This window comes from Ursus arctos, unplaced genomic scaffold (genome assembly GCF_023065955.2).
Source record: "Ursus arctos isolate Adak ecotype North America unplaced genomic scaffold, UrsArc2.0 scaffold_2, whole genome shotgun sequence".
NCBI classification, from domain to species: Eukaryota; Metazoa; Chordata; class Mammalia; order Carnivora; family Ursidae; genus Ursus; species Ursus arctos.
Window position 1 is genome coordinate 36784008 of NW_026622874.1, and position 22424 is coordinate 36806431.

Consider the following 22424-nt stretch of genomic DNA (forward strand, 5'->3'; position numbering starts at 1 on the left):
GTGGGAGGGGCTGAGAAATTAGGCAGAGCCTGAGTTTTCTGTTGCTGATAAACTTGCTTCTCTTTCCCCTCGGGCTATCCCGGCCACTTGGTGGAGACTTTCCGGGAAAAAAAAATCTAGGTTTCTTCTGAGGCTGGAAACTAGACACGTGCTACGAGAAAAGTAATGATTTTGGTTTCTTAAAAACACCAAAAGTAGAAATGGAGGAGACGTTAGAAATTGTTTCCAAGAATGTAGATTTGCAAGTTTCGTGCGGGGTTGGGTGGGTCAGGCAAGGCTTCTCCCACCCAGGCGCGCGGGAGGGGTGGGTCTGATACTTGGGACCTGTGTTTTCCGAGCCCAGGAAACTTGAACCAGTCCTAAAAATCTTGACATTTTTCACTCCCTTTGCAGCCTGCATGCATTTAGCGCGAGGGGCTGGCCAACAATTCTCAGGTCAGGTCAAGGGCAGGCTGTTCCCGGCGCGCGGTCTGAAATGCGGCGTGGAACAGCGGAGAAGTGGAGGCGGGGGAGGAGAGCGAGGCAGTTACATCCTCGCGGGTGGGGAGTGCGAGACCTCCTCAGCTGCAGCCCGCCGGGTGAATGGGGCGCACGGCCCCGTAACGCTGAGCCTGGATAAAATATGCCAGGACTGCGCTCCTCGGGCTCATCAAGGCTGCGGGAGCCTCCCCGAGCCATCATCCTTTATAATTGCAACCGTCAATCAATGCTTTAAGACAAAGTCAGAACCGGGAAGGACGAGCCCTGGAGACCAGTCTCGTCGGAAGGAAGGTGGAGGCGTGGGGGAAGTGAGGGGAAAGGGGAGAGAAGTTTGCCAGAAGTTGGCAGAGGAATGCAAGGAAGAAATTGAGAATGCGCACGGTAGCTAAAGCCGGAATAGCCTCCCCCTGCCTCCCGTCTTCTGGTCTGTGGTCTCTGCCACCAGTTAAGTTTCCTGCAGACGGGGTGGATTCCTAAGTGTGCATCCACTAAAAGGCAGAGTGGCAGTAGGTTAAGATGTCCCTGGCGGAAGATGGGTTGCGTCTGCCCGCCCGTCCGCCCGCCGGGGCTTTATTATTCCAAGCCGATCGGTGTGTCTGTCGGTCAGTCCAGACTACAACTGGCATCAACGTTTAGACCACACAGGCCTTGTTCCCCTACTCCCATCTCAACCGCCTCCCCCTTCCCGGGTCCTCTTGGCTCTCCTTCTTCACAGATGCCTCTGCACCCTAGAACCATCCTCAGGGAACCGAGCCAAGGCACCGTGGGCGGCTCAGGCTCCTCCTCCCCCAACTCTCCTTCGGAGAGGGTGTTCTGGGAGACGCCCAGGCCGATCCCAGGTCACAGGGCAAGCGGGTCCTGGCCCAGCAGAACTGAAGGGTCAAGGGACGAGAACATTCGTATGGAGGAGACTCAGAGGGTGGGGAATGGATGCACTTGCAGGGTGGGAATGAGTGTAGTGTCGGAAGCCTCGGTGCCGCCGCCCCTCCCTCTGCGACTGCCGCAGGGTTGGGGACTCCACTGCTCCCCTAAACTCCTTGAGCTGAAAACCAGGAAAAGGTGAGCGTGCCTTCCGGTCGCTGAGCAGAACCAATTCCAGTGGAAGATTTCCCACCATGTCCACTGCAGGTGGTGGTTTTGAAATCCGCGAGGGAATCTGGGATAGGGTTGATCCTGGGGCACTCTTCTCTCCCTGGAGCAGGAGGCCTGGAGCACCGAAGTTTTCTCTCTCCTTGAGACCTCCTGCGTTTGTGGTGCCCCTTGTGTTCACTGCGGTCAGCCTGGAAAAGAGCCTCAAGGCAAGGCAAAACGCCTTGGACCTTTCCTCAGTGATACAACCATGGATTTTTTTTTTAAGGGTGACTTTTTGAAACCTTGTCTTTAGCCCCCATCTCCCCCCAAACTCCTCTGATTTGGGGAGGAGATAAATGAATGTCAGCTGGCCCTCTGTCACCATCACTTCTGGTTTGGGGTGTGTGAGGTGAAGGCTGACTGGCTTGGACTGAAAAGATGCTAATATGGTCTAAACAAGCCCCTTCTGGGGCTGAAGCTGGCTTATGAATGTAATCAGAAAGTTTGCCTTGGCTAGGTGAGGCTGTGCCTCAAGTCCAGGCAAAGATTTCACCATGCTACAAATATATGATCCTGTCAGACCCTCTTTCTACTTCTTTCAACTCCCCTAACTTCTTCCTTCAGCTCTACCAACCAGAGGACCTTCTCTCTGGCTCTGAGAGCTGGGAGCTCCCTCTGAGGACCAAGAGTCTGGAGTTCTCCATAGCTGCCAGCCTGACGTTTGTGAAGGTGCTGCATAAGTGTCCCCCCAAGCTCTTTGTAGTGGAAGGACACTCCTAAATTAAGACTTTGTAATAAATTGATTTTCAAAGTTAATCTAAATCCACAAAGCACTGCAAGAACTAATTTGAGCCTTGAGATGTAATTCCTTTCCTTTTCTGAACTACTTAAGTAAAAAAAAAAAAATATATATATATATATATATATGCACTTAATTCACCATGGTATTTAAAACAACTAGTAATATTGAAAATGGATTGACAGTGTTACTTGATACTATCACAGAAATCTCAGTATCTTAAGGGTCACTAATTTTGGCAACCACAGCCCACTGCTCTTTCCAAACTAATGGACAGCCTCCCTCCCCCCAGGTTTAAACATTTATGAAATTTGATGATGCTACAAAACTGAGATTTAAATAACTTAGATTCTGAATGTATATTGAAGAACAGAATGACAAAAAGAACAATTTAGAGAACCAACAGCCTCTGAATTGCAGACATGGGTGGGTGATGAACATCCCGTTTCATGTAAAAGTGTAGATTAATCATGGCGGTGATTGGAGTGTTTTTCAATTCATCAAATACTGGACTGGGCAGTTTGAATGTGTGATCTCCATGCCATTCAAATAGAATAAATTCAGATCTTTTGAGATTCAAATTCACCCCCTTGTGGGTGGACTCTGATAATTACCCGGTCTCACAGCAGACACTGACTATGAGGCATTTCATATGCAGTCATGAGGCTGGAAAAAATGTTTTTCATCTTGTTGGGATGAGATCTGAAAACTTTGAAGATGTGGCTGGGCTGATGGCCGAAGAGCTTACATAACAGATGGTTCTTTAAAACTTTATTAAAGTGCTGGGCCTCTGGGCCTCATGTGGATTGTCCCACCAGAGACACCAGAATAAAAAAGGAAAGCCTAGTCCGGTCTTTGCATTCTACTGGGAAACGCAGTTCTCTAAAATTTAGGAAGTCTGCCGCCAGTATAATCTTGGGCTGGAGGGGGTGGGGTGTTTATAATTGAGTGAAGGAACTGGTAGAGTGGGGAAACAGGGATAGCTTTTTCTCAGATTTCCAGCGAGTGAGTGAACTTGCGGCGATATGGCTGTCTGCTCTGTGGGCCGGGACGCTCGGCCACTCCAGGACTCCCGGGGCCCACGGTGGGGCCTTTCCGGACTGAATGCCGAGGGGGTAATGTAACAGGGAGCCCCCTTGAGAGCAGGCCAGCTCTTTGGAGAAGAGGGGACAACTGAATTCAAGATCTCTTTTCTCCTTTAGGTTGTTTAAGTGGGTGTTTAACTCCCCCCTCTAGCCCCTGACCCGACACACGCGCAGAGACACGCACGCACACCCACACACTCCCGCATCCCTTCTGGCTTCCCCCCAAGCTCGCAGAAATAAATCGCCGCCCTAGTCTCCCGTCCTCCGCCGCGGCGCTCAGACAGAGGTCGCCTCTCACTAGCTGGAAGACCCAGCAGCATTCACATCCCCCGCCCCAGGTCAGGGTGGCGTGGGAGGGGGTTAAGGCGGGGTGGTGAGGTTGGGGCAGGCGAGGGGACTGGAGCATGCGCCTCATCCTCATTGGCTGGCGGCTGGTGTCCGACCGAGTCCGGAACCCGCGTCCCCATTCACTGTCAGCACCCCTCATCCCAGCCTTCCCCTTACCCCCGTCTTACTTACCTCCCCTCTCCTCCTCATCTTCCCCTTTACCTTGCCAGCACCGTCACCCTCGGGGCTGGAAGGACTGCTCTCGGACACGCGGGAGGACTAAACGAGAGGCAGGAGAGGGAGGTTGGAACTTCACAACTCCACACTTGTGATAGTGAGCGAGAGGGAAGCTGAGACGGGGGAAGGGGCGGAGAGGAGAGAGAGAAGTGAGGCGAGAGAGAGACCCCTGGCGATCCTGAGCCAGAGGGCGCGTGGAGGGAGGGGTAGAAGTCCGAGCTGTCCGGGAGCAGCGGCAGCGGCACCGCCGCGGCGGCAGCAGCAGCTCCGCGGCCGCCTCCGCTGCCCGCCCGGAGCTCGGCCGCAGACGGATCCGCGCCCCGGGCAGCTGCGCCCTCGCCACCGCCGCCGCCTCCGCCCTCGCCGAGCCAAACCGAGGCGCCGGGACGCAGTCTTCACCGCATCTCGTAGCCCGCCATCTCCTCCCAGCGGCTTGGGGGGCGGCTCCGGAGTTGCGAGACTGGACGGGGCTCAGGGGTCCTGACCGGCGGCCCCGGGAGGAGGCGGAGGCACGCTCCTGCGAGCGGGTGGGTGAGCCAGCACCCCAGTCGCCCCTCCCTTTTTTCCGCCGGAGTTGAATCTGTGCTGCCCGTGTCCAGGTGCTGGGCTTCCGGACGGACACGGACCCCCTATCCCCGCCCGCGGCCGCCTTGTCATGCTGCCCAAAGTGGAGACGGAAGCCCTGGGACTGGCTCGATCGCATGGGGAACAGGGGCAGATGCCGGAAAACATGCAAGGTAAGGAGGCGCTGCGCGGCGCTCGGGCTCCCGCGGCCACACTACCCCGGGGCTCGCCCTGCGGGCTTCAGCCGCCCACCCCGCGCGGGCACTGGAGCTGCCGGGCTGGGCTCTCGCGGCCGCTGGGCTGTTGGGGCAGCGCTGGGGCGGCAGGCCCCCACCCCGGGGACAGGCATAAAAGTTTATGGCTCTTGAACAATGCGGGGCGGAGGTTTTCCAAGCAATGCCTAATTGGCCGCTTCTAATTAAGAAGAGAGGCTTTCAGCTCTATGGCAACCCGAGGGGGGGCAGTTTCAGGCTAAAGATACTTCAGAATAAAAAGATCATTCTAAGAAATGGAGTGCATCACTGGAAACCGGAGCAGGTCCTCAGTCATTGAATCGGTGGGAACTTTAATCAGTGCTCCTGTGTGGAGGGAAAACACCCTGCCTAGCAAAGTCAACTACAGAAAGAGAAGATGACTCCGGAAAAGCTTGTCTTAGCGGCGTTAGAATGCCTGTGGGCACCCCCAAAAGCCCATGCGGACACTGGGAGCCGGTTGTAATTTGGATAACTTCAGAACTGCAGGCAGAACTGGAGATCCAAAGTTACCCCAACCCCATCCTCTGCACCGGTATTGCCGAGGGAGGGGGGCAGCGGCTTAGTTTAATGCCTCTACTTCAGTCCGAGAGCTGGGAGTATGGAAGTCCTATTTGTTTTCCCACCTCTTGATTGCTGACAACAAAAAAAGCAAACTCTGCTGGCTGTTTTTTTTGCCGCATTCCAAAACAGCGACTATGTATGATGAACCCTTCAGAAGTTTATCGCAGTTGCCCTGGGCCGGGGAGGGAACAATGCTAGGAAAAGTCACCGGTGCTCTTCCATCCTCGCCCCTTCCAGCGCGCAGGATGTGCGGGCAGGCGGGCCTGTGATCCCGGAACGCTTCCTGCCATCCCCTTGAGCGAACTTGAAAGGGCCGGGGAGGTGTTGAGAGCAGAGTCCGAGCAGAGTTTGGGGTTGGTGCACGCCGCGGTGCGGGATAGGCGGCGCGCCTGCAGCGCTCGGCCCCGAGGGCCCTGACGTCGCCCAGCTGGGCTGGGGTCGGAAAGGGGGTGGCGGCAAGAAGTGTGTTACGCCTGTGGGGTCGCTTACTTCTCTGTGATCCTGGGGTCTCTCCAAGCCTCCAGGAAGGGCTGTGTAAGTCCCCTGGGGGCGACGGCCCCTGAGACTAACTTGAGAGTTGGCTGCTGGAGGAACCCGGTTGGCCCAAAGAGGGATTCTCGCCCGCACCTTGCATTCCCGCGAAGTGGGGACGTGGGGGACCCGGGCGCCGGGAGCCGGATCTCGGAACCATCCGCCTCCAGCTGCGTAGAGGGACTACCCTTTGGGCGCCCCTAAGGCCAGTGTGATCTTGGTTCCGAAAGGAAAGTTTCTGCTGCTCGTTCCGGCGCGTGCGTTTCTGAGACTCGGGAAAAGACGCTCAGAGAAACGCTGGATCAAGAAGTAGGGGAGGCAAAATAAGGGTTCAGGGGGCGGGGGAAATGGGAGGGAAATGGCACTGTAATATTTTCCTTCTACGGTTGGGGAGGGACGTTCTTGACACGACCTACTGCCCCAAAGCAGAAAGTTAGCCCTCCGTTGTGCCCAGGGCTCAGGAGAATTCGCCGGCCGCTCGCTCAGCTCCGGGTTCGAAAACAGCCTGGGAACGGCCAGGGGACGACTTCCCCTAGGCCACGCGGCCTACACCTCGAGGGGAGTCGCTGGGATCAGAGACCCCATTACCGTGCTTGCTCTGGTTTCAGCCGGGGACGCGCCCTAGTCACCCTAGTCCGATCAGAAAGGGGACCCGCCTTCGGCTTTCGGGACAGCACAGCGCGTTCAACTTTAGGGGGAGTTTATCCGCGTGCCTCTCTGCTGGCCTAGCTTTACAAGGCCCCACCGTCCTCTTTACTTCCTTAAGACAGGGACTTCTTTGCCCTAACGGATTCCGTTCTTCAAACGCCTACTTGGGTACAGCACCTGGGAAACTGAAAGATGCCCGGGTCTTGCACAGCGGCAACTCTACCTACACGGACTGTCTTTGTCCAAGAGGGTCCCCACCCCCAGCCCGGTCCTTTTGGGATTGTATCCCCGAGGTGGGCACCGAATCCTCCTGCAAACGTTTGCCTCGCTGTGCTTCTTAGGTGCGAAGTTTAGACTTGACTTGTTGGGAGAGTAAAAACAATAAAGTACAGTGTTTCCCGTCCCTGAAACACTCCACAAAGCAATACTACTAGTTTGGGGAGAGATGGGGCTATAAACGAACTTCTCGAATCCTCAGTTCCCCCAAACCCTCAGCTTCCCAAAACCCAAGCGCGGACTTCTAAGGTTGGCACCGCTGGAGGACTGCGCTCAGCATCTCCTTTCCTTCTATTTTACCGAGCCCAAGCGCCTGCCTCTACCGGAACATCTTTCACCAGGACCCCACCCCCTATCCCCAAACTCTGGCTAACTCACTGGGGTTTAAGCCCCAGACCAGGTTTAAGCCTCGAGAAGAGGGGTGTCAAACTCTGTGGGTCGGTTCTCCGTCCTCAGCCTCGAAGTGGTGCAAGTGACCTCACCTCCCCACGGCCCTTTCCGGAGGCCTGCAGAATCCATAAAGAAAAAACAAAAACACAAAACTTTATTTTAAAAAGAATAAAGAAAAAGAACGAGTCATTGGTGGAGAGGCCACATTATGGTGATGGAGTGGCGGGAACTTTGGGGATGCTGTGGGGGCTATTTCTCTCTTTCCTTTTTGGTAAACAAATCAGAGGAAACTTCTGTCCGGCCACCGTTTCCCCATCCCCCCCCGCCCCGCCCCCTGCAAATGCCACTGATTAACTTAAACTCGACTCTGCGTTAGTTCGCCTGTGTGTAGCCGCCTGTGCGTAGCCGAGCAAGGGGCGAGAGGCGAGTAGTGCACCCCGGGGTTTCACAGGAAGGTGCCCGGGAGGGCTACGGTTGGTGGCCGGGCTGCGCGGACCTGCCCCTTACCGCAGGTACGCGTTGCGTTCGCCCTCCGAGACCTGACCCCGCGTGAGTCTCAGGAAGGGACTAGATCAGGTATTATCTGGGGTCTCCTGGCCACTGTCCTTCCTGTGCATAGTTTATCCATCTTTTAGCTGCAAAGACGCCTTCGCGGGGCTGCGTCCGGCGGAAGGCAGTTACTCGATCCCCGCAGTGAGCCGCGCGGAGCCACGGCCTGATTTCTGTTTAACTTTAACAGAGCGATCTCGAGGTGTTTATATTTTGTACTGATTATCGGAAACATGTGAAGTTTATCACAGGACTTTAATACTTCGCGACGAAACCAAACCCTCGTGTGTATCTTTTCCTTTTTCTCTCTCTCTTCCCGGCGTCCTTCCTCTCTTCCTTCTCTATTTTTACAGGGGATTTTCGAATGTGAAGAGATGAAAGTATCCAGAACAGGAGTCCCGTCGATATGGAGCTGAACGTTTCAATTAACCGACCAGTTTTGAACGTAGGGAGCAAGCAGGCTGTTGTTCAAGTGGGGCTGCTCCTGAGAAGCAGGGTTCTGGGGCTTCAGGTTTTCCGTCAAGTGTTTGCAAATCGGTGTTGCTCTCCCGCTGAGCGAGGTGGACTTGCAGCAAACTTAGTTCAAGAGTGGGAGAATGTGTTTGCTCCTAGGCAAAAGGGGACGGTTTTTTGGATCTTAACTTTAGGAGGTTTAAAAGAAGTTCTAAATTGTTACTTTCTGCCATTCATGTTTCTCTTCTGATTTGCTGCCTTGCAGTTATGAGATATGTGTTCAACAGTGGTGGGTTTAAAATTCTTAACAAAAGAAGTTGGAATTCTTCTTAAGTTAAAAAATAGGAAGCGCATGCTCGTTGAGTCCAAAAGATCTTTTACTTTCATTGTATAAAAATAGTTCTTCAGTACACCTGGATAAAAAATATATATCTATCTTACCTGTGATATTTGCCCACCAATTACCAAAATGCTTTTCACTGCAGGATTAAAACCGACCTAGTGAATTAATTAGCTATGTATATACATTTCTTTTGTTTCAGTGTCTCAGTTTAAAATGGTGAATTACTCTTATGATGAAGATCTTGAAGAGCTCTGTCCGGTGTGTGGAGATAAAGTGTCTGGATACCATTATGGGCTCCTCACCTGTGAAAGCTGCAAGGTTTGCTTCCACATTGCTACCTGACAAATATAAGGTTCAAAACCAAAATAAACCATTGGATTACTTTTTAAAGCTAAGTTTAGACTGTCTTTTTTGGGCTCAATTAAAAATGAGAGAAAGAGTTAGTCTTAGGGAGATGATTCTTTTGAAATATGTGTTCGATTTAATTCCAAAGGCAAAAAAAAATTTATGCTGTTTAGAAAACTTTGCCAGTCTCATGGCTTTAAAATATTTTATTGTAGTAAAGTGATGTATCTGTAGAAAGACTTCTGTTTCTAACAGTCCTAAATATTGATTTTGCTTGACTTACATATATTTAAAGCATCGTTGTTCTTGAGAGGGAGCATGACAAAGTATTTCCCAAATATATTTTAACTTTGGAGTATTCTGGGCTGCAAGTCTAAACATTTTTTATCCACAGATAAAAGTCTAAATTCTCAACTGCGTGATTTTATCCTGATTTATTTCAAAAACAATGTTTAAGATTTTTTGAAATTTATATCATAAAGAATAAGAAACCACATCTCAGTTTATAGTAAGTGTGGCTTTCATAAATGAATTACATGACCTATTTAAATGCAAGAAGTTTTAATATGTAAAATGTACTATATTGTTACCAATAATCTCAACCATACATCAAGAATTTATCTCAGACCTTTTTAATATATTCCCAGTCAACTTGATACTCGCTATTTTTCAACATTTTTTAAAGTAGAAAGCTCAGTTACAAATACTTAAACCACTGCCAGAAAAATCCTTTCATTCTCTGTAACAAAGTAAGATTGTTTCACTTTATGGTTAGTAGAGTAAACATAAAGAATATACCATCCTGGTAAAGCTGTTATTGTATTATGAAGCTACAAAATTTGTTTTTAATGAATTCTTTTGGGTGCAATATAAGAAGAACACCCTGTGCTAAATTTCAGCTCTCTGCTATACATGCTTTTCTTTTCCAGAAGTTTCACCTTTTTTTTTTTTTTTTAAACAGAGTTCCCCAGCTTGAATGTATTCCAATGGACTTATGAACACTTCCCCATTTTACTCTTTAAATCCTTTTGCTCATAACTATCTAGTGCTGACATTTGTAAAAAATCTGGGGTGTTTTGCTGTTCAGTTTTTCCACTGTTATTTTACCATAGTTTGCCACCAAAATTCTGTCAGACTGCTTGCAAATAGTGCAGATCTCCATGAGTACTTTAGCTGGAATATGAGGTTAATAAGAAAACAGACTTTTTTTTTTTTTTAATACTGGTCAATATAGAATGTATTTTTCTCTGACTCTTACGATGAAATGGTGTGTATCCAAATCTCCTCGAGATTTGATGTAATTCTAGGAATATAACTCAAGTGCTAGAAAAAGCTCCACTTTGGCCCAGTGCTGTTTGGAGGGTTGATCTTGTTAAAATGTGAAACAAACCACAGAACCACGGAAGGGCTCATTGGTTCAATGAAAAGATTTATTGGTGATTTCCTTAAAATGAAACAATGGAAGATACGGGTGTTAGATTTTTAATATGCCTCACCATTTTCTCTGTCTTGTAGGGATTTTTTAAGCGAACAGTCCAAAATAATAAAAGGTACACATGTATAGAAAACCAGAACTGCCAAATTGATAAAACACAGAGAAAGCGTTGTCCTTACTGTCGATTTCAAAAATGTCTAAGTGTTGGAATGAAGCTAGAAGGTAAGTTTCTTCCAAAGACTACTGCCTGTTAGAACTCTCCAAGGACAAAAGATTTAAAACAATATTGTACTTACAGTATGGTAACATTATTTTCCTAGTCTTTTAACAACATGGACAATAATGTAAGATCTTTTATTATGTTTTGTCAGCAGAGAAGTCTGAGTATCATTTAAACACTGGTGAAATCTACGAAAAAATTTAAATATCAGAGTTTCCCTCCCCCCACCTTTTTTTTTTTTTTTAGTTTGGGAGCAGATGGATTTGATGCTAAAAAGGCCAGGTTAGATGAAACAAGACTAAAGTGATTCAACTGAGAAAAAGTTTTAAAAATTTGCAAAAATTAAAAAAAAATACTTTTAAGTTTTGAAATCAGGATGCTCTAGCCAAAGTCTGATTTTAATCTTCTAAACTGTTTACTTGTCACAATTGTTACTATTAAGTTCATGACTCCTGAGGAAGAGTGAAAGCCTGTAATTGTGCAGTGGCATTTCTCGTGTAGAGTATCATTTTTGATAGTGTGGGAAAGCACGTTTCTTTTTTTTAAGATAATGACAAAGGCTACGAAATGAACTTGAAAAGTAGGAAATGTGAAAAGTACTGAACTATTAAATCAGTGGCATTGGTTTGACAGGAATAAGATAGTGGTTCCCCAAAAGCCATGTTAAAACTTTAGGTTGTGAGAGTGGAACTGCTACTTAACAATGTACAGATTGGCAGGGAGGAAAGTTCTATGTGACTGCTGGAAAGAGTCTGTAGTTCATGGACTATTATGGTGTGTTGCTGTTACTTAGCCTCAAGCCTACTGACTTTCCACAGATTAACTATAGTGCAAATAAAGTAATAAGGGATACATGACTGTTACGTGCGAAATACGAGTGCATTTTAGTTGATCAGTGAAGCACAGGCTAGTTGTATGTGAAGCTTTCCTGTGATGTGGCACTCAGACTTCATAGAAATACTCAAAAGATTTCAGATAAAGCAGTGAATTGTTAATAGACTCTTTCCCAGTAGAAGTACCACTTGGGTTATCATTAGAACTGTTAACTCTGTATTGCTTTTATTTTATTTATTTTTTAAGGTTTTATGTATTCAGAGAGAGAGAGAGCCTGCCAGCATGAGTAGGGGTAGGGAGAGAGGGAGAAGCAGTCTCCCTGCTGAGCAGAGAATGGCCCTGGAGCTCAGTCCCAGGACCTGAAGGCAGACGCTTAACAGACTGAGCCACCCGGCTGCCACTCTGTATTGCTCTTAAGAGATTGAGAAAGAGATCAAGAAAAAAAATGCTCACTAATTTATTACAATCACTTTATTATTTTCCAAACAGCAAAATATTGTGGGAGATGCATACTATAGTATGAGACTCAAAAGATAAAATGTCAAAGAGTAAATGTGGTGGGACGTCCGGCTGGCTCAGTCGGTAGAGCATGCCCTGCTTGATCTCGGGGGTCTTGAGTTCAAGTCCCATGTTGGGCATGGAGCCCACTTAAAAAAACAAAGCACACACACACAAGTAAATGTTGTGGTTCCATATGATGTCATTTGATTTCTTCTTTTTTTTTTAATGAAAGGAAAAGGTTGCATTTCTTTACCTTAAAAAGTATTGTTAACTGTAAGTCACTCGTGGGGCATAACAAACAGTGATATGAAAAAGTGGAATAGTCAATAAATTATCATCCAGATGAAAAACTTGTGCAATATTCTAGATACCTAGCATTCATAATAAATGTTTAATGCTATACTAATCCTAAGATAAAAAGCTCAAAAACTTAACCTCCAGCAATTTCAACATGTCAGAAGCTGTCAGAGGTCTCTGGTTTCTGTCTAATTGCCATTGGACACTATGGGCTTGGAGACAACTGCTAACTCACTTATTAGACATGGTCCCAGAGTCCACACAGCACTGTGATGGTGGACTGTCTTGACAGCTTCTGAAATGAATTTGCTTTAATTATGTCCAGTTCTGCTTAAATTCACAACAGTAACTGGTGGTTATGTGATGTGTGCTTCTCAGGTCCCGGTGAAAATGATTCTCCAGGAAGAGCATGTACCCAGCCCTTTTGCAGCAAATTAATCAAAATGGCTTTGAGGGAGGAAGATAGTCTAAGGGAAAATATTCACAATTTAATCCAGAAACGGGTTGATTTTTTATTTTTCCTCTTAGCAGTTTGGGTTACCATAAAGAGCGTTCTGACATAACTGGCGTAATAGAAACTGATACTATTTCCTAGCAATCTGTAGTATCCCCTGTGTGTAGCAAAAATTATGAAATCCTCACTGTCTACCAAAGGGTTAATATGTCCCTATGCATCCAAAATATTTTTTTAATGACAAACACTTAAAAGAGGAAAGAATTCAAAAATGGCTTTTGGGGGGAGGGGCTATCTTTGTGGGCTGTTGTAATGAAAGCAACCACACACCTAACACTTCTGGTCAACTTTCGACATTTCTAGAGACCTGGAGATACAGAGAATGCTAATCATTTGCATCTTATTTATACCCTTACTCCTTTTTTTTTTTTTTTTTTTTATTTCCCCACAGCGGTAAGGGCTGACCGAATGCGCGGGGGAAGGAATAAATTTGGGCCAATGTACAAGAGAGACAGGGCTCTAAAGCAGCAGAAAAAAGCCCTCATCCGAGCCAATGGACTTAAGCTAGAAGCCATGTCTCAGGTGATCCAAGCAATGCCCTCTGAGCTTACCATCTCTTCTGCAATTCAGAACATCCATTCTGCCTCCAAAGGCCTACCTCTGAACCACGCTGCCTTGCCTCCTACAGACTATGACAGAAGTCCCTTTGTAACATCCCCCATTAGCATGACAATGCCACCTCACGGCAGCCTGCAAGGTTACCAAACATACAGTCACTTTCCCAGCCGGGCCATCAAGTCCGAGTACCCCGACCCCTACACCAGCTCACCAGAGTCGATCATGGGCTATTCCTACATGGATAGTTACCAGACGAGCTCCCCAGCAAGCATCCCACATCTGATTCTGGAACTTCTGAAGTGTGAGCCAGATGAGCCTCAAGTCCAGGCCAAAATCATGGCCTATTTGCAGCAAGAGCAAGCTAACCGAAGCAAGCACGAAAAGCTGAGCACGTTTGGGCTTATGTGCAAAATGGCTGATCAGACCCTCTTCTCCATTGTTGAGTGGGCCAGGAGTAGTATCTTCTTCAGAGAACTTAAGGTATGTCATTAGCTATTACAACTTACAATCCCCCTTTCAAGAGAGACCTAACTCTGTTCCTAATTAATACATTCTTGGTGTTGAGAATATGTTTTCCTTACTTATCTTCTTTGTATGATTTACAGAATAGAAGAATTTCATGACTTTGACTTCAGGACTATCACAGCTTAATTTGATGGGGCTTTTATTCTGCGTAGCTCTTAGTTTGGTGGGGGGATGCATTTCATGTAAAGTATAGGAAATTTGTTTTTTTTTGTTGTTTGGTTTTTTTGTTTTCTGAATAGTAGAATGTCTATTTAACTCCCTTTAACTCGGATGGTTTATGGCAAGAAAATATAAGTCAGTGTGAACCAGCACCTCATGAACTTTTAAAAAATTACCAAGTAAAAAACTATTATTATGGTGCCAATTTAAAAGAAAAAAATGCCAACGTTTAGTTGTGTTTAGATCCTAAAGAATGAAAATGATACCACTGGCTAGTAGTGTCAGATAGGTATTTACTACCTGTTTACTTTGACATTAGGTTGGTAAAGCCTTTGTTTTTGGAGCAGATTCCAATAGGATGTTTACTGTCATTGGATGGGGATTGGGCAGATGGTGAGTGCTGGTCTACTTGGCTCGGGTTTTAGTTCTCATCATCTATGTCTGTCGTTGATTTTAATGGATTGGTACATTGTAAACACAGTACCTGTTTGTATAAGGATCTCTGTTTAACTACATAATTATTTTATTTCCTGAAACTTAAGACTGAATTAATACCGGAAAGTGATACTGAAGTTTGGAATCCAAGAGTAGCTACCGAAGTGCGTTTGGTAGTCAGTTTCATTCTCTGTTTTAAGAGCAAAGGTGAATCCTGGATTTGATTTCTCAGTATATCTGTTGCAAAATCAGTTTCTTCTTTTACTGTCATGGGGGTAGACATGGCAGCTAAAGATCCGTGGCTTCTGAACACCTAGGACTTCCAGAGGAGATTTACAACTCTTTGAGAGAAGGACAGTACAAAGCAGACTTTTAATGTAAAGGGTGGCTGTTGAAAACGATCTGTGTAGATAGACCAGGGAATGTGAAGGCTGTGTGCACATGGAAGATAGTGCTTTTCGTAGCAGTCTCTATGAAGCACTGCGATTTGTACAGGGAAACAAAAAAGTTGTCTGAACAGATCCAAAGAAGTTGATAGAATGCTACTACCAGGGTGTTAAGACTGTTGACGTATCCAGCTCTTCACTCTCTTGTGCTTTCTGTCTCCATTAAAGAGGCTGAAAGTGGAGATAGATACTAAATGCAGAGGACAAGCAGAATGCGATGAGTTAGCAGAGTCAGGCCAGATATTTTCTAGGTATGTAACCACTCTGTGATAATCACAGCATTTTTCATGGAAAACAAAAACAAAGCAAGCTTCCTGGTGTTCTTACACTCACAGCTTTGTCCTTCAGACCCCGTAAGGTATTTGAAATGAAAATGAAAACGATAGTTTTAGATACAACGTTAAGAAATGTAAAAGCCAGGAAGGCATGGCTGACCTTTGCAGGGAGATGGGCTCACTTTGAGTTTGAGCTTTGCTATGACTTAAGGACTGTGTCTTCGTAGGCGGGATGTGAATCTCTAGGCTTAGTTTTCCCATCTGTGGGGGGGTATGGAGAGCATAATAATACTTTCATTGAAGAGGTTTTGCAAGGAAGAAATGAGAGTATGTGGGCAAAACATCTAGGACTGGGAGCCTGGCATACATTTTATACTCAATAAATTAGTGTTCTTTTAAAATTGCTATTATTGTAGTTTTATAACAAGTGTGTGGAGGCTTTACATAATGCTATCTGATATTCAGCATAAAAGCAAGCGGTTGTGCTTTCTTCCTAGTTTGACATTGGGAAACAATATTACCACATACGTTATAGAGCAGTGCAATTCTATAATAAGCAGTCAAACTACTACTAATTGAGGATGTAAAATTGGCCAGATAGAAAGTTGGGTGTAAGATGAATACAAAGTTGAATAAGACAAAAAGTATTTCCTTTCAAAGATTTTATGATAAGACAGTTTCATAAATATCTATTTTAAAAAAACAGCTGAAGTTGTATTTCACAAACCCACAGGGGAAGAAATCATGCATATCATTTACATGTCAAAAAAGAAACATTATGAAGGGACTATGCACAGCCACAGGTAGGATTTTCAGAGGGCTAGGAAAGTGCGCTTCCTCTCCAAATTTCTCTTTTCCTCCCCCTGCAGCTAAATTCTACAAGATTCTTTTATAGGGTGTGAGATTTCATATTTGGCTAAAATATAATCCTTTGGGAATGGGGCATATTAAAGCATTATCAGTCATTTATACTGTTGTTTAATGCATTTAGCAGTCTTTCATGAGAAGATGCTTTGAAAAAAGGAAAGGGAAAGAAAGTACAAACATTGGTGGGGGCGCTTATAAGGAGTAGGAAGTGCCCCCAGGAAGAAAGACAAAGTAGAATTTAGAATAACTTAGGGGCAGTTTAAATGTAGAGTTAGAAGATAACTGTTCACATTTGGAAGAATTCCTTTTCCTTTTGTTTATAAATTTGTCACAAAATAGAGCGAGTTGTTGGAAGCCAACATTGAGACATGTGCATTGTCATGTATTTCTCCAGAGCAGTGGCTTTCAAGGTTTTAAACTACGACCTGCACTAAGAATATATTTTACACTGGAACCTGGTGTACCAAAACAGATCTCTCTGTCTCTGCCACAGACACACACACACACACACACACACACACACGCACACACACACACACACAACGAACCACAGTTGACTAGGCATTACACGACCTTCTCCATGCCGTACAGTCTGATATTTTCTACTCTATTCTGCTTTAGTTTAATTTACTTAATGTTTTTAAAAATTTCCGGACATTATCCACTGATTACATGACCCACTAATGATAACATGACCTGCAGTTCAAGAAACATTTCTCTAGGGAAGGTTTTGTAGGCCATCCATGGGGCGTTGCCTACCTGGCATTGCTAAGTGCAAGTCCTGAAAAGGCCTCTTTCCTCTGGCGTGGCCTCCAACACATCCCCGAAACCTACGGCCTAGTCCTCACCTTATCTTCCTGCAGAAGTTGTGATTTTTAAATAGTCATTTGGGGATGCCTGGGTGGCTCAGTTGGTTAAGCGACTGCCTTCAGCTCAGGTCATGATCCCTGAGTCCCTGGATCGGTCCTGCCTTGGGGGTTCCCTGCTATGCAGGGAGTCTGCTTCTCCCTCTGACCCTCCCCTGCCTCGTGCTCTCTCTCCCTCCCTCTCTCTCTCAAATAAATAAATAAAATCTTTAAAAATAAATAAATAGTCATTTGGGAAGATCAGTGCTCCCCTTTAAGCCTTTGTTTTTTTTCTTGTTAACTTCACGACAAATTACCCAACAAGTGATACCAGGCAGATTGCTTATGCCTCTGTGACCCCAAGATGAAAAGTCACATATTTGTTCCCGGAGAGTAATAGGATAATAAGGCAGTTTTGCAAATGACCCCTTGCTCACTATCCCAGGACAAGTTACACTCTCTACCATGTATAAAAGGAGAGAATACAGATTTCATTCATTTACTGTTTAAGGGAACAGAAAGGCCAGAGGGAATTTGGTGGGTTGTTTTGCTTTTCTACATGGCTACAAGGTGCAAAAAAGAGACTCTGGTTCCTATTCAAAATATTGTAATGAGAAAGAGGGACTTACAACTCCCAACCTCACAGTTCATGTAACAGCATAAACAGCAAACAAACAACAGACAGTATACTCGTAGAAACCGTGCAGTTTCAGAGCTGGAAGATGATTAGGGAAGAAGGGATGCAGGACACATACATGAGCTGTTTTGTTTTTCTGCACGCCTGAAAGGGACAGTGCTAATTCCAATCCAAAATACTGGCATGAGAACGATGAAATTAATACTGTGAAACCAGTAGCTTTCAAAACAGCACCTATGCACCAGAAGATATTCCATGCCTAGAAACCAGATTGTCCAGAATTTGAAGACATGGTAGAGATCATTTGACCCACCTCTTGCTTTTACATAGGAAGAAACTGAGGCAGGAGTGAAATTGGGATTTGCTCGAGATGATAACAGCTACTAAATGTCAGAATTGGGACTGGCAGATACAGGTTCAGAAAAGCAGTACTTTGTCCAGCCCCTGTCCCCACCCCCAAGACACACACACAAATAGGCAGTGTAACCTTTGACTCTGAAAACACAGGTCTCTGCCGGGGAAGCTAAAGCAAATCTCTAGGTTATCAGAAGTCCATCACTACCATCCAATTACTAAATCACTAATAATCAGTGAGACAGATTTTCTCTGAGCCCAGACGACCCCCTGGGAGTGAATGAGTCACTTTAGAAAGCTACAATAATTCTTTCAGGCCACTGGGGTATCATTCAGTAGAGTGGATCTACCAGCTAGCACTTCTGAGCCTTGAAAGCGTGTCCGGAACATTCCTTCGTACCTTCCCCTCTACATAGGGTGTGCTCTCTGGGAGAGTCTGGTCCAGCAGCAATATACGGGTTGTGCTCAGCAGTAAAAATGGCTGAACACAATTGCATCTTGTGTTCTACTTCTTGCACGGCATATTCAGCGTGGGTTCCTTTTTATGTATGTTTGTGAAAAGACACAGGAAGAGAACACAAGATTGCAATCAGGTGATAGATGAGACACTAATCATAGAAGTATTAGAAGTGTTTTCTGAGGTCATACCGTAAATCCCATGCACCTTCTGATCTTTAAACCAAATCTGTTTTATGATATTCTTGACTTTTTTCCTTGTGTTCTTCGAAATTAAGAGCAAATTCAAGACCTCCTCACACTGCTGAAAGACCTGTCTTTGTGAGTCAAGAAGATTGTACGTTTTCTTTGTTATTTTTCTCTCATCTGTGTCTTAAACATCTCACAAACACAAGACAGTGAGAAACTAATTCCCACTTTGTTGAACAACTAATGAATCTGGAAGATCTATTTGATCTTCTAATGAGACCAGATGTCTTAAGAGGATTCTGGGAATGGATATAGAAGAACTTCCCCTCGATGAATGATTCTGATACATGTAGGAATAAAAAAAATCTAAATTAATCCTGACTGAAACACGTAACTAGCATTTCTGTGGAAAATAGGTCTCAGAGACTCAGGGAGTTTGTGCCAAAGGAATTTATCCATGCCGAAGCCAGTTTCTAAGCGCGGTTTTGACTAAAGTGTGGAGGCTGGGGTAGGATTAAACCTTCCTTTTTCTCTGGTCCATCATAGCAGTTTTCTGAGCAGAGTTTTTTTTATTTATTTTGAACATTCTAGATCTTTTTTTCCCAAGCCTTTGTTCACCTCTCCTAAGCAATACAGGTTTATAGTCTGAGATTTAATTGGTTCCACCCCAGTTTTAAGCTATATTCTTTAGGAAGCTTACTTAGCCCTTGTGTGTGTGTGTGTGTGTGTGTGTGTGTGTGTGTGTGTGTGTTAGGGGAGGGGCAGAGGGTAGAGGAAGAGCCTGCATGGTGTCTCCCCACATTCACCTGTCCAGTCCCAGCATCCCCCCCACATGCTCACATGGTTTCCCAGAGTTACAGTCAGCAACGTTATGTACCCATGTTTTCAGTGCTCTGGATGCAAAATGGTTACTCTGGAAGGAGATGATAGCAGGAAACAAACTTCAGAGTGATTTCCACTCCAGAAGAGAGAGGTTTTTTTCTATCTGAAGGTGAATTAAAACATTTATCACTGTATCAGTTACTCATCACAAGATACCAGGATAAAATAAATCTGTCCCACATAGGTTTGCAAGGACATGAGAAAACCAGCTTCTCTTCCTTCCACCAGAGGTGGGCTTGGAACTTTTCTTCCGACCTTGTGAATTTGGAGAGAGTTGGCAAGTTTGACTTGGTGGCCTCTCAGGTCTCTTCCGGTGCAGATATCTGCTTCCGTCATTTCTTCCAGGCAGACCCGGTCTGGTTGATGCTGTTGAGATTTCTGTTATCCTGGCCTGACTTGTTCATACATGCGCGACTGCATGCATGTCTGTTTTCAGTTAAGGAATCCGTTATTTTAACCTTCTTGTTCACTATCCACTGGATGAGTCCGCTCTTCTCAGTCGACACCTGTTACTGCTATGGCTAGCTCTTCAGTGGGCAGCTGAGAATGCCCACCTGACCACAGAGACATACATTCTTTACCCTCCTTTCTTTACAGGGATGTCCTGAAAGTACACCAGGCACCTTGAAACTGCTCTGTGCTAGTTCTTTTTATTAAGGCATAATTTCTATCCCCTAAACTCACTCTTTAGTGTACAAATATAAAATAAACTATCACCTCCCCAGATTCTCCTGTGCTCCTTCACAGTCAAGGCCTCTCTCTACCCAGTGCCCATCAATCCTTGTTTCTGTCCTTATAGTTTGTGGTTCCTTTTTTTTTTTTTTTTTTTAAAGTAAGCTCTACACCCAACATGGGGCTCGAACTTACGACCCTGAGATCAAGAGTCACATGCTCTATTGACTGAAGCAGCCAGGGGCCCCAGTTTGTAGTTACTTTTTAAAAGTATTAACTTTGCTTTATTCTGTGAGTATACATTTATAAACTGCAGACTCAGTGTAGACACTGACTTCCTGAAGCTTGGTTTCAGTGTGGTGGTGTGCTGGTAGTTTCCATGCAAACATACCCTCCATGGGAAGCCAGGATATTCGGTTGGGGTGTTAGTAGTGATGATCGTAGCTTCATACTGGCTTTGGCCTGTTCACACACCGATAAGCTTCCTGTTCCTATTAATCTATTCGTTATCTCCTACAATCACGGGGAGAGCATGAGAATAGCCAGCCACACCCAAGAAATCCATGTTTAACTGGCTTGGCCATCATCAGGTGTTTCAATGTGAACAATGAGAATAGGAAGAAAATGGACACTTCTTTGCTGTGCTCCGGGTCAGATGGTGAAGGGGAGAAGTCCCTTTTACTGGGTGTTCGCTATTTGCCGGCTGTAGGACTGGGTGCTTCTGGGCCATTTTCTGGTTTGATCCTTAGGATAACCCTATGAACTGAGCATAGTATAAGGTCTCCCTTGGGTGAGAGAGTTTAGGTAAAGACTCGGACTGTTGTATCACACAGTATGTTTTTTACGGAGGATATGTCCGTCCAACCTGTGTCATGCTTGGGGTCTCAGTGGCCCACAGAAACACTGAGTTACTTGATTAGTTAGTAAATATTTACTGCTGCCTTTTTCTTTTTCTTTTTTTTATTTTGGGGGGAGAGGGGCAGAGGGAGAGGGAAAAAGAGAATCATAAGCAGGTTCCACACCCCACACGGAGTCTGATGTGGGGCTTGATCTCACAGCCCAGATACCATGACCTGAGTCGAAATCAAGAGTCAGATGCTTAACCAGGGGAGCCACCCACACACCCACCACCTCCTTTTTTAACCAACCAATTTCTGCAGTCAGTTAATCTGTTAGTACCAGCAAAATTAATGAAGGTACTTGAATCGGTTTGGTTTCCAAGGAGCAGCGATGAGAAAGATAGGAAAAAACAAAGACATCTAAAAATTCTGGGGAGGTAATTTACATCCAGAACTTGGGGTAGCATCAACAGGTGAGAGTTTAGGGAAGACTCAAGGTCACAGAAAACACTTCCATTTTTCCTTGACTACAGGGTTTGGACAATGGAGGATAATAATAGCTGCCATTTATTGAGCATTATTATGACTCAGACAATTGTTAAGTGCTTTACATGTGTTCTCTCATTTAACTAATCCCTGTGCAGTAGGCATGATTATTCCCTGTGTGCAGATGAGGATACATCTGACCTGCCCCAAGTCACATAGTTAGTAGGAGTAATGCTATCATTAAAGCAGAAAATGAAGGGGTGCCTGGGTAGCTCAGTCCGTTAAACGTCTGACTCTTGATTTCAGCTCATGTCATGATCTCAGGGTTGTGATATTGAGTCCCACATTGGGCTCTGTGCTGGGCCAGGAGCCTGTTTAAGATTCTCTCCCACCCACTCCCTCTGCCCACCAACCCCCCCGACTTGCATGCTCTCTTTCTCTAAAAAAAAAGTAAAAAAACCTAAAAATGTTTAATGGAAGTCTTTGGTAAACTATAAAGTATCTTATGATTGTTGCCATTATCGCTGTGCCCATATTTGTATCCTACATTACAATAGCTCTTAAAGGACCTCTGTTACCCTTAAACTGCACAGAACAGTATCTTAAATTGGCCCGAAGATATGTAAATTCTTTTTCTTTCTCTCTCTCTCTTTTTTTAAGATTTTATTTTTAAAGTAATCTCTACACCTGACGTGGGGCTCGAACTCACAATCCCAAGATCAAGAGTCACATGATCCACCAACGGACCCATCCAGGCACTCCCTCACTTCCCCCCTTCCTTCCTTCCTTCCTTCCTTCCTTCCTTCCTTCCTTCCTTCCTTCCTCCCCCCCTTTTTTTTAATCAGAGGAGGACATTGTAGGAATGAAAGTACTGAACAGTTCAGTACCTCAGTATCAGAAGGGGGTCAGGGGTGCCATTGGCTGCAGAGACGTCTTCCAGAGCCTCTGAGCCTTCGTTTGTGAGACCTGACTGTGACTGGAGGGGGTGTAGAATGAGGCAGGCCACAGCAGTGTGGTGCTGCCAACTGGGGAATACCTGGGTAGGCCTTCCCCACCCCACCCTCACCCCTCCAGTGTCCAGCCCC

General features: G+C 45.6%; 1 protein-coding gene across 5 annotated transcripts in view; it reads left to right on the top strand.

The window, feature by feature from the left end:
- NR5A2 (nuclear receptor subfamily 5 group A member 2) overlaps positions 1 to 22424 on the top strand; it is a 135054-nt gene that overhangs the window by 7140 nt on the left and 105490 nt on the right. For 2 of the 5 annotated variants that reach the window (XM_044377736.3, XM_044377737.3), the window contains exons 2-4: positions 8768 to 8886; positions 10429 to 10570; positions 13106 to 13752. In XM_044377736.3, the coding sequence (XP_044233671.2) occupies positions 8768 to 8886; positions 10429 to 10570; positions 13106 to 13752 (908 nt within the window). Of the gene's footprint in view, positions 1 to 4598; positions 4737 to 7622; positions 7800 to 8767; positions 8887 to 10428; positions 10571 to 13105; positions 13753 to 22424 lie in introns of those variants that run through there. The other 3 variants (XM_026480704.4, XM_026480703.4, XM_044377738.3) reach the window with 3 other exon arrangements.